This window comes from Ictalurus furcatus, chromosome 3, assembly GCF_023375685.1.
Source record: "Ictalurus furcatus strain D&B chromosome 3, Billie_1.0, whole genome shotgun sequence".
Classification (NCBI taxonomy): domain Eukaryota; kingdom Metazoa; phylum Chordata; class Actinopteri; order Siluriformes; family Ictaluridae; genus Ictalurus; species Ictalurus furcatus.
In genome coordinates this window covers 33,848,681-33,863,498 of record NC_071257.1, presented here as the reverse complement: position 1 = coordinate 33,863,498, position 14,818 = coordinate 33,848,681, and the positions used below count along the sequence as shown (strand labels likewise).

At 38.2% G+C, this 14,818-nt stretch overlaps 3 protein-coding genes across 4 annotated transcripts in view; 2 read left to right on the top strand and 1 right to left on the bottom strand.

Moving 5' to 3' along the window:
- The first annotated feature begins 455 nt into the window (after nucleotides 1-455).
- Nucleotides 456-6,227, top strand: LOC128606104 (scrapie-responsive protein 1-like). Its single transcript, XM_053622124.1, has 3 exons — nucleotides 456-2,280; nucleotides 2,913-3,151; nucleotides 5,608-6,227. The coding sequence occupies exons 2-3, from the start codon at nucleotides 2,922-2,924 to the stop codon at nucleotides 5,672-5,674; spliced, it is 297 nt and encodes a 98-aa protein (XP_053478099.1). The 5' UTR covers nucleotides 456-2,280; nucleotides 2,913-2,921; the 3' UTR covers nucleotides 5,675-6,227.
- Nucleotides 6,228-10,488: 4,261 nt separating this feature from the next.
- On the top strand, nucleotides 10,489-12,831 carry hmgb2a (high mobility group box 2a). Its single transcript, XM_053622123.1, has 5 exons — nucleotides 10,489-10,619; nucleotides 11,271-11,429; nucleotides 11,750-11,895; nucleotides 12,002-12,176; nucleotides 12,263-12,831. Exons 2-5 carry the CDS (start codon nucleotides 11,283-11,285, stop codon nucleotides 12,428-12,430), a joined length of 636 nt encoding a protein of 211 aa, XP_053478098.1. The 5' UTR covers nucleotides 10,489-10,619; nucleotides 11,271-11,282; the 3' UTR covers nucleotides 12,431-12,831.
- Nucleotides 12,832-13,296: 465 nt separating this feature from the next.
- Nucleotides 13,297-14,818, bottom strand: part of galnt7 (UDP-N-acetyl-alpha-D-galactosamine: polypeptide N-acetylgalactosaminyltransferase 7) — a 35,991-nt gene continuing 34,469 nt past the window's right edge. For both annotated transcript variants that reach the window (XM_053622121.1, XM_053622120.1), the window contains exon 12: nucleotides 13,297-14,818. This exon is cut by the window's right edge and continues 1,749 nt beyond it. The gene's annotated coding sequence lies outside the window, so the exon portion shown is untranslated.

The window sequence follows — 14,818 nt, the reverse complement described above, 5'->3', positions numbered from 1 at the left end:
GCAGTGTGACAGCCAACTGTGTCTATATACAGTTACGGTCATAAGTTTACATACGCCTTGCAGAATCTACAAAATGATAATAATTTTAAAATAATTAATAAATAAATAAATAAGAGGGATCATAAAAACTGCATTATATTTTTTATTCAGTACTGCCCTGAATGATCTATTTCACATAACAAATATCTACATATAGTCCACAAGATATAATGAATAATAACTGAATTTACACAAATGAACCAGTTTGTGTGTTGTATGTTTTTGTGACCGTTAAACTGCCCACGGTTCTTCAGAAAAATCCTCCAGGTCCTGCAGATTCTTTGCCTTTCCAGCATCTTCTGCATATCTGACCCCTTTCCAGCAGCGACTATCTGATGTCGAGATCCATCTTTTCACACTGAGGACGACCGAGGGACTCGTACACGACTATTACACTAGGTGCAAACGTTCACTGGTGCTCAAGAAGGTAACACGATACATTAAGAGTCAGGGAGGTGTAAATTATTCTTTTTTCTCTGGGAAACATGTAAACATCTTATGTAGCGTCTGATGGGCAGTACTAAAGGGAAAAAAAAATAAGAGATTTAAATAAAATAACGACAATTTACACTGATCATCCTGTTCAAAAGTACACAAAACATAAAAACAGTCGTTGATCATCCGGGTAACAGCACGCAGTATTAAGTATCGAGTGTATGTAAACGTTATTATTATTATTATTAAAAAGAGAGCGCTTTTTTTTTTTTTTAAAAAAAGAGAACTGACACACTGGAGCCTCGGTGCAAACACAATGAGGTCCAGTGCATTTTCAGTGCTGAATTTGAAACCTCTATAAGCCTCCTGTTTGTTTTCAGGAGCTAAATCTGGCATAGCATGTGGCTGCATGTGCTGGCTTCTTGAAATGCAGTACACACACACACACACTTACACACTTTTACATTTTGGCATAGGCTTAAATTCCTTTATGAAGCCATGAAGTAGGCATAGAGATGATTGTCACCATTTTGGAAACGGGTATTAGGGTAATATTATTTGTATAGGAGCAGTTACGAGATTAAATTCGGGTTCAGGAATTAAGTTTATAAAATTGCAGCGGTGGCTTTAAGGTTTTCAGGTTCTGGGCTGGTACCGCAAGCTGCCTCTTTTGGGCCACTGAGCAAGACTCCTCACATCTTCATTGTAAGTCAGGCAGGATATAAATGTCTGCCGAATGAATAACTGTAAATGAACAATAGCTCATAATGAAACCATAAAACCTAATAAAAGTGCACAGACAATGTGCTTAAAAATAAATCAAATCATATATATGACTAAAAAAATGTACGCGTTGAATAAAACACTCGGTGTCATGCTGTTATAGAAAAATAATTAATGAAGGGGTGGTGTGATGACGCAGTTCCTGTTACCACCCGAAAATGTATTCTTTTCCAAAAATGGCACGCTCTGAAGTGCTTCATTCCTTTTATACCACAGCAATTTAAACTTTCATTAATTAAAGACCGACACATCAGTCTTTTTATCTGATTATAGTTATGTTTAATGTTGCGCAACATCCACAAAAACAAGTCATCAAGTTATAAGTTCCTGTTATCATTTACGTTACAGCAGCTATAAACAGTCGTTCCCTCACCAGCCGAGCGTTCTTCCTTCTCTTGAAGTTACTAAAACACAAAAACGCAGCTTATCATGTCACCGAGAAACCTCAAAGTATAAACTCCTCTGTCCTGAAGTTGTCGGAAAACATAAAATGACAGCTTTACCACTGGAGACTCCTTACATGAATGTTATATAAACGTCTTCTTACAGAAAATCTCACCAAATCGACAATCACGCACTTTTTCTAATCAGTTTATGTGTAAATTCGTACTAAAGAAACGACAACATATTAGAACGGGAGCTTTAAAAGAGTATAAACCTGTGATTTGCAGCTCCACTACTATCAGAGCTGCTGTTATAGAATGATTTTTTTACATTTATTTTAAATAGGCAACACCTTCTGACCAGTCAGGTTTGAGAATTCAACAGCGCTGGGGTATAAATGATAATAAATGAATTGTAGCGCTGTAGATATATGTGGGATGTGGTTACTGGTGCCTGAGAGGCTGAGAACAGAGTGGTTACTGGTGCCTGAGAGGCTGAGAGAGAGAAAGAGAGAGAGAGAGAGAGAAATAAGGGAGGGAGAAACTGTCAGAGAGAGGACTGATATAAGCAGCTCGCTGTATAAATGTTGAATCCAGATTCATCCAATTGAGACATCCCACATCTCAGCACTACAGGCGGGTGAGCATGCAAGCACACACACACTCCCACACACACGCGCACACACAGGTAAGCTGTTGCTGTATGTGCATTGCATATGGGATAGAAAGAACAGGGCTGTGTGTTCATTTTGAATCTTCAGAATGTGTTCGTTTATGGTTATTTGATCAGTAATATTGTTTGGCTGAATGTAATTCCCATTAAAATTAGCGTATTATTCACACAGTGATTCAAAAAGATTTGTTCAGCTACTCTGATTCCTCGTTCCCAATGAAGCTGACGCTCTGATTGCTTTCTTATGAGCATAATGTGAAATGCTGAAGAGTTAGTGACTCTCTAGCGTTTACAGGCACTTCACCAGCAATTCTCCATTTTGCCATATACATAACAGCATGTGTCAGCAAATTCAGCAGGCTTTTGTTAACTGTATTTTGCTTATATCATATTTCTATTTCTCTGTAACTTTTCTTTTCCTTGTAACTTTTCTTGTGGATGTTTAATATGACAAGCTCGGTACAATAAAACAGCTACATTATACTGTATTTCCTGGAACTTTGACGAATCGAGACTCATAATATCATTCGCATCCGATTACGAAGATCGTCTTTCTTTTACAATAAAGGAACACAGCATTTATTTCTTTTCCTTTGCAGGATCACAAAATGAAAGTATTAATCATCGCAGTCGTTCTCCTGCTCGGGTTACGTATGGGAGATGCGATTCCGTCGAACCGCTGGTCCTGCTACAAAAAGATGCTGAAGGACAGAAACTGCCTTGAAATTGGACTGGAGAGGATGAGACCCATCGACTCGCTACAGAACCATTACTGGGAGGGCAGTGAGTGTGATGTGGTGTGTTACTGTAACCTCTTCGAGCTGCTCTGCTGCCCCAGGTAATTGCACTGGTTTGCCACTAAGCGGAGCATATGTCGTGAGTCAGAATGGAGAGTCCAAGAGTGACAGAGGTCGAGTCATGCAACTGCTGTTGAACACAGAAACCATTGTAGCCATCATGACATTCCAAGTAATACCGACATGTGGGCAGAATGAAACGCTGGCCTATATTTCTGACTCACAGTCTTGCATGAGCAGTAACACACGCTGTGCTCAAGGGAGAACCTGAATAACCCACAGTGATCTTCTATTCAGACACAAACAAAATAAATAAAGCACTGTTATTCGGATTACTTCATACCAGAGGCGAAGCTCGGAGTGGCTTTTCGGAGGGTTTGAATCCCTGAAATATTTGATGAAGGTTCCAGGTTCTTATTCGTGAGTGGAGAACATAATACACACACTGAACAGCTGATTATATATACATTCAACAACACTGTTTTGCACAGTAATTGCAGTATAAGGTTTAACCTCAGACCCCTACTTATAGCATCACATTCTTTCAAATTTTACTGGCTACCAGCTGCTGTTATGAGAAAGGCCAATTCTACTCTTTTCACTATACACTGAAGACATTTAGGTTTGAGATCATAAGATGAATATGAGATCAGAATTTCAGCTTCCGTTTCCTCACATTTACATGTAGATGTGTTAAAGAGCTTTTCAAGTGATCAAAAATATTGGAACATGTGACTGATAGGTGTTTCTTGCTAGCCAGTTGTGCCCTGTTAAACGGACTGTTTAAAGAATTAATAGCTCTGAATATCTACGCTTGGTTTGAGCATTAGGTTTCACCTCTGAAGACTGCATTTGTTAAAAAGGATAAGCCAACATGAAGACCAGAGTGTTGTCAATGGGAGAAAATAAAGCCATTTTGAAGCTGAGAAAAGAGGGAAAATGTATCAGAACTACTGCACAAGCATTGGGCATAACCAATTCAACAATTTGGGATGTCCTGAAAAAGAAAGAAACCACCGATGTACCGAGCAATCAGATATGGAACGGGTTGGCCAAGGAAAACAACAGCAGTTGATGACAGAACCACTGTGGGAGCTGTGAAGAAAACCCCCAAAACAACTGTTACTGACATCACCAACAACCTTCACAGGGCAGGAGTTAAGGTATCACAATTGACCATTTGAAGAACATTTCAATAGTAAAATATAAATATTTTGACCATACCACAAAACGCGAACCACTCAGCAACAGTAAGAATCAGAAAGCCAGATTGGAATTTGCAAAGAAATACAGAGATGATCCACAAATGTTCTGGAACCAAGATGAACCTCTACCAAAGTGATGGAAAGGTCAAAGTGTGGAGAAAGAACGGATCTGCTCATGATCCAAAACATACAAGCTCATCTGTGAAACATGGCGGAGTAGTGTCATGGCTTGGGCTTGCATGGCTGCTTCTGGAACTGGCAATCTTTATTGATTATATAAGGCGTGATGGTAGCAGCAGAATGAATTCAGAAGTTTACAGGAACATTTTGTCTGACAATTTACAGAGAAATGCATCCAAATTAATCAGGAGGAACTTCACCATGCAGCAAGACAATGATCCAAAACACACTTCCACCTCATCACAGGACTTCATCAGGGGGGAAAAGTGGAAGGTTTTAGACTGGTCAAGTCAATCACCAGACCTTAAGCCAACCGAGCAGCATTTCACCTCCGGAAGACGAGACTGAAGAGAGAAACCCCCCGAAATTATCAACAGCTGAGAGTGGCTGCGGTAAAAGTCTGGAAAAGCAAAAGAAGAAACACAAAAGAAGAAATAACAATTTGGTGACATCAATGAGTCACAGGCTTGATGCAGTTATTGCAAGCAAGTGGTATGCAACCAAATATTAAGCGTTATTTACTTTAAGAATGATCAGTTCCTATACTTTTGCTGGACTAAAAATTGGGTGGTCTGAAACAAAAGATTCTATGTTTTATGTTGTTTAACACATCAAGATGTAAAAACCAGGAAATAAAAGCTGAAATCCTAAACTTTTGTCTCATATCCCTCTTTTGATTTCAAACACAAATGTCTTTAATGTAGAGCACAAACTAATTAATGGGCCTTGCTGTACCAATAGTTTCGGAAGAGACTGTGTATCTTTTCAGTGGACCTGACATATAAAACACTCTTTTATTTCCTCCACCTACCAATGTTAGTAATATGACGGTAGCCTACACTGTGCCTTAAATAATTAAATGACAAACTCTGATTAGCATCACTGCTTTTACCTCTGCCAGGCATACAGGCAAAAAATCAATTTCCCTGTATTCAAACAATTTCATTGTCATGCTGTGAACTGAAATTAATTCCTGGGTTCGTACAAGTCTATCAATAAAATAACATAACTGTGAAAATTCTGGAGTGTCAACATTCTAATCATTTGTTAATAACTTGTGCAATATTGAGCTAAACTAACAAAAAATCAAAACACTGCTGTTTTTCTTACAGGGATGTCTTCTTTGGATCGAAAATCTCCTTTGTGATCCCATGCAAAACGCCTGAAACCGGACTTTGAGTGGACTAAATGTTGTTTATGGCGACTGAAAGATCTCTTCGAGACCTTTAACATTCTGTTCTCCAACATCTAGTTCCAAGTACCGAGTGAAATGTAAATCTGCTTTGTTGCTGTTTGTGCATAAAATATCGTTCCTCTTTTATGGCAGTGTGTCCCATTCTGGAGGTATATTGTTCATATACTAACCCTAATATCAATCTAAACCCTGTTCTAACCAAGATATGCTTATATGCGGTTTAGTTTATTAGACCCAGGTGTGCTGCACGAGGATGAGTTCTTTAAATAGTGGCTAAGATTATGCTGTCCTGCCTTTATAGGGGTTCAATTCTCAAATCAACTCAAACATGTAGACCTTACAGAAATGACCATTAAAGTCATTTCTACAATCCATTTAAATGGTGCAACCCAGTAAAAAACAGACAGTGCTATAATTAGGTATGGGGTATTGTGCTCAGGATGACGCTTGTCCAATTTCAGACAATGCCGCTTTGAAGGATTCATTACACATTTGATAAATATAAAGCATTGAAATGTATAAACGTTATTAAATAAAACCAACATTTGAAGTGACTCGTCTCCAGTTATGGTTTTGGTGTAACCTGACACAACGTGCAGTACGAGTACATATCTGAAAAGATGTGTACGAGTTTGCAAATAACTCATTTCATGTATTTAAAAGTGTATGTGTGTGTATATATATATGTCAGTAATGTGAAACATGCCATGAGAATAATCAGATTTCTTTTAAACTCCACAGAGGCTTTATATTCTGTCAAAGAACATAAGCGTCTTGCCATGTTTCCTTTACTCTGAAATGTTTATTGGGATTTTTTTCCCCTAAGGTTAACATTTCTTGCATAATTCTGTCCTTCTTTGAGCTGAAAACTATCAGACTACCAGTATACAAGCACTGAATAGCCTAATTATCAAGCTGAAATCTAACTGCCTTTATTGAATGTATTTAAATACGCTAAAATACTATAGCATTTTGTACATGATCATGTGAATAATCTGTTAAAAAATATAATGGCATTTTATTATTGTGTATGTAAATATTTACAGGTATATCAGTCATCTATTCATTTCCAGTAAGTACTTTATCCTGGTCAGGGTCAGATCTGGAAACAAGGGGCGGAAATCCATTGTAGGACATCATGACCGTGCGCACACACCCCCAGAGGAAACCCACATGGAAATGGGAAGAACGTGGACAGAAACTCAATACAGGTTTAGTGAACCTTCAGAACTGAAGCATTTTTTTAAGGCAAAAATGCTCTTTGTGTATACGAAGAAGACGCAATACTGTCAGACCCACACGCAATCAGTTCATTACGTGCAATGATGTCGTGAAGACTCACAATGTGATTTTTAATCTGGTAGAACACTGGAGGACGTGGACCAGCACCTGTTATAAATTCATAAAGAGGAGTTTGAAGACATTTTAATGCTTATTTTAAAGCTTGGATAAGTATTCATGGTCGTGGCGCTTAGGACGTCGGTAAAATTAAGTCTCGATACATTTGGAAATGAGAAATTTGAACGTCATGTAACACTGCAGTGCAAAGATTATTTTATTGTTTTGTTTTGTTTTTTTTTTAAATACTTTTGAAAAGGGTCACTCTTAAGCTTGAATAATTTATCAAAACAAAGTTTAAGTACTGTTTTCTTTGACCTGTTTTAAAAACATATTTAGACAATTTGAAGTTATGAGGTACACCTAAAACTATATATTTTTCTCTCATTATCAGTACCAATGTAACAATATTAGTGTTACATCTATTTCAAATTTTTTACATCACTGTATATTGTTATCCGCTTGCAGTAGCTGATCAATATCACTAAATAAGAGTATATAGTGACTACACTACATATACAGTGCCATGTGTAGCACTGAAAAAAAATGCGAATTTGCAATATTTTCTTTAAAAAGAAAAGAAAAAAATAAATCATAGTAGTGTGACTGACTACATCGTCATGTACTCGTTTTCAACAAATAACTAGATAGTCAAAGTGGCCAATTCACCCACTTCATCCATGCCTTTTGTGCCCTTGAAAAATCCTCAGGTGTGTGTCATTGAAAAGCAACGCGACAGCTTTAAAGTCCTGTAACACCTCAAATCCCCTTTGGCCTTCCTATTGTTTAAACTTGTTGGGCAGCTATTCATCAGCAGTTATTCATCATCATCATCACCATTGCCAACATCTATCCCTCTAACTGCTGGAGGGGGTAAGTGAGAAGTGTTTCTTTTAAACACAGGGCTGAAGTAACAGTGTTATGCTAATTGTTGCCGGGCCGTTTTAGCATGTGAGAAAGTGCTTCATTGTGATTTAAGGCTCTCAGTGGAACAACTGAATGTAAAAGACAGCAGGGGATGGGGTTTACATTCTTCTCGAACATTAATGCATATCATTTAGTCATGTACCTATAAATGATTGTGAAGGATCAGGACAGATAGACAGAATTTCCATAGCTGTTAAAAGTGAAACAACTCTAAAGAAAAAAAAAAAGTGGTACTACAGTTGTTGTTGTTTTTTTTTTTTGCCAGTTTTGTCTTGTGGTAAAGTTTGAACTGCACATTTTATAGTGATAAGTCTAGATGTCCAGACTTGCTCTTGAGTTTTCCGACAACACGCTTGAATGATTGCGTCCAATAGTACAGGGGAAACACGAAGATGTAGAGTGGCAAAAAGATGGACTTTAATCAAGGACCACACACTTTCAGTGGTTCGGAAAGTGAACCCTAGCCAAAGTGTCTGTGATTTTTAAAATGTAGTTACAACAATAGAACCACACATCATTTTCAAACATATTATTATATAGTATATTATATTTATATCTATAGTGAATTCTATAGTGTATTACAGTGCACATTTAAATGATGTAAATTAGTATTACAAGGTTGTATCTGGGTAAAGACAGAATGCATAAACATAATGCACATGGCATGGCTTTCTGTACTGGAATTGGGAAACGGTATTATCGAGAAGGCCTAACAGGCTTTCATTTGCTTGTGTGTAACTCTCTTGAGTTGTTTTGTCTGCACCTAGAAGTGCTGAAGTGTTTGCAACCATCTGTTAGGACTTCCACTAGAAATGGGTTAAATTGCAGCAAAGACTTGCACTTACACAGCAATCTGGAGTTTGCAGCAAAGGAAGTCAGTGAGAAACAAAGAGGAACAAAATCCAGATGTGAAGTACAACAATGTATTCGTTACAGTACCTGAATGCCTTACACTTTCTCAAGTGAATTACAGTACTTTTAAAAGTAGTGTCTTCAAAACAATCAAGCAGTAGTGGATGTAGTTTGGAAGATTTATATTACCAAAATAGTTCCTTTCTACCAAAGTAGAACATTTTCAGACTTTTGACGCTAAACTGTTGTTAATTGACACACACAAAAAAGTATTCTGTATGAAACGATGGATCACACATACCTAACAATCACGACTTTGTCGCAATGGGAACGAGCGAGTAACTGAAAGTGGAACAAAATCCAGATGTGAAAAGTCCATGAACTATTAATTCGTTTATTTAATTGATCATGAACTCACAGGGCTTGAACTTCTATAAAAAAGTAAAGCAGGGTCATAATAATGTCTCAGTAATCTCAGACCAGCGTAGGTCATTTGTATACTCACCAATGTAATCCGTTTATGTATACAAACATCAAGTTTTTCGGATTTTTGAAGTCATAGCTTGACTGTAGACATATAAAAACGTACGCTATATCTAGAAAATGGGTCAGAAATTTAAACAAATAAATGTCGCACTTACCTGAAAGTCAGGAGTTTGCCGTGAACAAGTGAAAAAGAGCTCATCTTCTCCCAATGAGGTGGAAAGTCTGTTTTTAGAAGGACATTTGTTTACTCTTTTTAAAGTTCACCGAATGTTTCTACTCAGGTGATGGTTTAGTACTTCTTACTCAAGTTGGTACTGAGTTTTCAGTACTTTCCACCACCGGATGCATTCAATAAAGTTAAAAATACGTTACATAAAATTGTAGGACATGCAAATGATCAATTGTATGGGTTAGAAAGCATCTTGAGAGTTTGTTTATATACACACACACACACACACACACACACACATACATACATATATATATATATATATATACACACATTATATAAGTACTGTATTGTAATGATTTCTGTATTTCATTAGGGAGCCATTTTATATTTGATGAAATAAACGTCAACAGTATGAACTTGTTTACTTAGAGGGCATCTATCTGCCATGTTTTGTCGCCTTGGAGCGCGTTTTTTTTTTTTTTTTTTTTTCGCGCCACTACTAAACCAAGAACACAACATGGCGGCTGTGTAAAAACAAACACAGCTGTTGTAAGCCAGACACCCTGTCTGTTCAGCTAGTTACAGACTTTAAACCAAACATTTTTGACTTTCCAAGACTTAACGAGATATATGTTCCTTTCGCTAATTTATTTAAATTAATCACTCGTTTGTTTCTTTCTCTATAATGCTTAAAAACCAAAACACTATGGAAATGCGACGTTCAACCAACGTAACCGCCAGACATTTTAAAAATCCATCCCTCAGCCAATAGTAAAACACGACGATTTAATCGTCATCTGGTGTCCGAAACCTAAATCTCATCGCACTTACTATAGAAGTGCACTAGTTAGGGTGCATCGTCACGCTTACGTAATGCACTACATGTTCAATCGGACCTCATATTGGAACGCAGCCTGGGTGTTAACCGTTTATTATCACAGAGATGAGTGTACTTGTTTTTTTTTTTGGCGTCCAACAGCCAATAGGAACAAAGAATTCTATTTTTGAACGCTTTCCAGCCAATCAGATTTAGACGTTGAGGGAGGAGTCGTGGGTGCATTCGGATCAAGTTTGTACGCCCTGCACCACATACAAAACAGCACCTGAGAGAACTTCTGCTTGTACTGAACTGAGTGAATATTCAACACGTACAGGTGAGCGTTTAACCTCTGTAGTTGTAAAAGAATATGTTACTGCGTTGTATTGTAGGAAACTACGGTGTGTTTAGCGCTCTTTCTAAAAAAAAAAAACATACGCATTTTCTTTTTAAAAGTATATCCAGACCTGCTTGTTTAACTTGTAAAAAAAAGTATAATAATTATATTTTTTGTTTGTTTCTGTGTATGTGTAGACAACCGAACTTGTAGTTTAGTGAGCGTCCGCGCCATACAGCGCTGAGGTTAAAAAAAAAAAAAAAACGGTTAGCATTGTTGCTAACGAAAGTCGCGCGAAAGTCAAGCTGGCAGTTGAAAACTATAAATAAATAAATAAATAAATAACACCACGACATGGACGTTTAAACCCTTAAAAAACTTTTACCAAAAAACGTAGTTTTTTCTTCTTCAACAGGCTGCATAGAGTTGCTCGTCAGCAGTTTAGGCGGGAAATAAAATGGAGGGCTGTTTATTGTTCTGAGGAAACCGAGCAGGAACTCGATCGGATTAAACCAGTTTAGACCTGCGCCTCAGCCCTCAGTGACGTTACAGAAAACCTGTTCTTGTTGCGTGCTTGGTTTGTGTTCGTTCGACGGATCTTTTATAACATTATATATATATATATTTTTTTTTAACTCGAACAAATTTCAGACTTTGAAAGTTATGGGGAAAGATCCGACTAAGCCGAGGGGGAAGACCTCGTCCTACGCCTTCTTTGTGCAGACCTGCCGGGAGGAGCACAAGAAGAAGCACCCGGACACGTCCGTCAACTTCTCCGAGTTCTCCAAGAAATGCGCCGAGAGATGGAAGGTGAGTTTTTATTAATGAATTTATTTAATTGTTATAGTTTTTTAACAACATAAAACATACAATTTAGTTTGTGTTTGAAAGCATGAAGGTTTTTTTTCCTCCTTTGACTATAATGGAGTCGTTTGGAGTTGGAGGTCATGTTTTTGTTTTTAATTCCTGGTTACTTTTTCTGACTTGCCCTGCTCCAAGAGCGCCCCCTAGTGTCCGTGGGGAAATATATCTTTTTATATATATATATATATATATATCAGAGGGACACGGTTCATAAGTAATTATAGTGAAGCTGATGTTTCTTTCTTTTTGTTATGTCTCTCCACCAGACCATGTCTCCTAAGGAGAAATCAAAATTCGAGGAAATGGCCAAAACCGACAAGGTGCGTTACGACCGGGAAATGAAAAACTACGTGCCGCCGAAAGGAGCCAAGAAAGGGAAGAAGAAGGACCCTAATGCACCCAAGAGGCCACCGTACGTTTATAATGCATTATTTATACCCTGTATGTATTACATTGACTTAGTCTTAAATGCACTACACGTCTGGCTTCCTCAAGCATTTTTTTGGTTCTCCGCACAGATCTGCGTTCTTCGTCTTCTGCTCTGATTACCGGCCAAAGGTGAAGAGCGAGTACCCTGGCATCTCTATTGGTGATATTGCGAAGAAGCTGGGTGAGCAGTGGTCCAAACTGTCGGCCAAGGATAAAGTTCCGTACGAGCAGAAGGCTGGGAAGCTGAAGGAGAAATATGAGAAGGTATGTTTGTTTTTGTGGTTTAATGATTTGTTTTGGACAGATTTGTTCTACTTCCTGTTTTGTGACATGACGTTTATGAATTCCAGGACGTCGCTGCATACCGTGCCAAGGGAGCAAAGACAGATGGCGCGAAGAAGGGTGGACCGGGTCGGCCAGTGGGCAAGAAGGTAGAAGTGACGGATGACGACGATGATGATGATGAGGAGGACGAGGAGGAAGATGATGACTTGGATGATGATGATGACGATGATTAAATTTATCAGGAATTTGTGCTGCTTTTTTTTTTTTTTTTTTTTTTTTTTAAATGCAAAGCAATGTGAAAAATAAGCGTTTCTTTGGTGTTTTGTTTTTTTTTTAATTACATAAAAAAATTCTCTCAAAACATGTACAGAGATGTGTATAGATGAAATACATATTCAGGTCATGTACTGTTTTGTAAATTTAACAGCCGGTTTTGTTAAGCACTGCCTATTTTGTTTTGTCTCAAGCTGTGGTTTCTCTCTTGTTAATGATTTTTGTTTTCACTGGCGTTGTAACGGGAAAAACGAGGAAAATGGATGTGTAGTTTAATCCTCCAAAAAAAAATGTTTTAGACGTTGAGCTTTGAAATATTGTGTAGACGGTTTTTATAATAAAATTTTGTATATTATGACCAGATGGTTTCTTCATTGACTGTTTATTTCCCCTTTCACTACACCCTACCTGTCCACAGTTTAGACACTCATTCTTTTTTATTTCCACATCTTGGAATAAGTTGTTAAATCTCTGGAATAACACTAATGGAACTTAGGGAATTGTGCTATGATGATAAATCCAAATTAAGTCAAATATTTAACATTTTAGCATCTTAAACATAGACCCACTTTTTGTCTAGAATTTCCAGAACTGTATTCTTGGTGTCTTGCCTGATTTCTTGAGGAATTTCCCTGATTAATACTCTAATCCATCTCACGTTCTTAACCACATGAGGGAAATATGCATCCATGTCATCAGAGTTTAATTTTCATATCATGAACCACAGGTTCCCCAGGTTCATCTTCGAGAACCCTTTATCTTACACACCTGGTTTAACTGCTAAGCTAAAGAACATCCCTTCCTGAGTTGATTCAGGTGTGTTGGAACAACTGAAACCTCCATGTGGGGAAATATTAGTGTGTGCAGGCAGAGGGTTCTCCAGGACCAGGTCTGGGAAATCTACATGAAACCACTCCTAATGCAGTATTTGATAAAGTTATATGCAATGCCATTCTCAAGTTGACCTAGTTGACTAGACCGTACCCCGTAGTTCTTGAAGTGGGGGTCTAGGGATTGGAGGTATGCAAAAAGCATAACCAGGGACTCCACAGTTTACAAAATATATATTTAAAAAGTTATATTTATACGAGTTAAATTACAGGACTTTTTGACTGCTCACTTGAATCCAATCTTCAATAACTCTAGTACTCATGTACACTCTTAGGGAAAAAAAAAAAAGATGGTGAGTTCTTCCATTTACAGCATTTGACAGATGCCCTTAATCCAGAGTGATTTACATTTTACCTCATTTTATACACAACTGAGCAGTTGAGGGTCAAGGGCCCAGCAGTGGCAGCTTGGTGGTGCTGCGATTTGAACTCTCAACTTTCCGATCAATTGTCCAAGTCTTAAACACCGAGCTACCAGTTCTTGGGCTTCTTATATAAAACCTTTAGGGATCCCCCTCCAGAGGAGCACTCGAAGAACCCTATAAATGAAGCCAAATTGAATGAAGCGCTGATTTTCTTTAGCAATAAATAATTTCTTCAGAAAAATATGTTCAGAAATAATAAAAAGCTATGCCTTCTGACCAGATACTATCTGAACACTGGATTGCTCTCAGCAGTACAGACCTCCTTCAGCAGGTGTGTTAGAGAACGGTGCTTCTGAAGCTGTACGAGAAACCTTCAGAGATATTCTTACCTACTCTATGTACACTGCATGCTCAAAAGTTTGCGGACATCTGACCATCACACCCATATATGAGCCTTCCATAAAGATGTGCTGCATCCCAATTCGCCTTCTTACACTAAAAGTACGTACTCTTGTTTTTTTTCTTCCTTTCCCCTTCTTCACATTCTGCACTCTATGTATTTTTCCGTTCACAAAAAGAGTATACAAGTACTGGGACATTCTAAGACGTCATGTAACAGAAGAGAACATGCTGCTCGGGCTCTTCGTCTTCATCCATCTCTTCGACCCTGCAAGATAAACGTGTTATGCAACATCCAACCATTTGATTAGTGCTTAACATTTCAGGTCTTACACTTACACCACTGTCACACTCGTCCACCGTGTCTGTTACACTCACTCGCAAACGGTCACAAAACTCCCCCTCCCTGGTGCAGGGGGTTGTGGGCAATATTAACTGAGAAAGGGGCGGCTGTGGATCAGGTGGTAGAGCGGGTCGTCCACTAATCGTAGGGTTGGTGGTTTGATTCCCATCCCACATGACTCCACATACCGAAGTGTCCTTGGGCAGGACACTGAACCCCAAAGTTGCTCTGGATCGCAGCCTAGCGCCTTGCATTGCAGAGCTGCCATTAGTGTGTGTGTGAGAGTGAGAATGTGAATGAGATACAGTGTAAAGCTCTTTGTAGAAAAGAGAAAAAAAAAAAGGGAGGGGG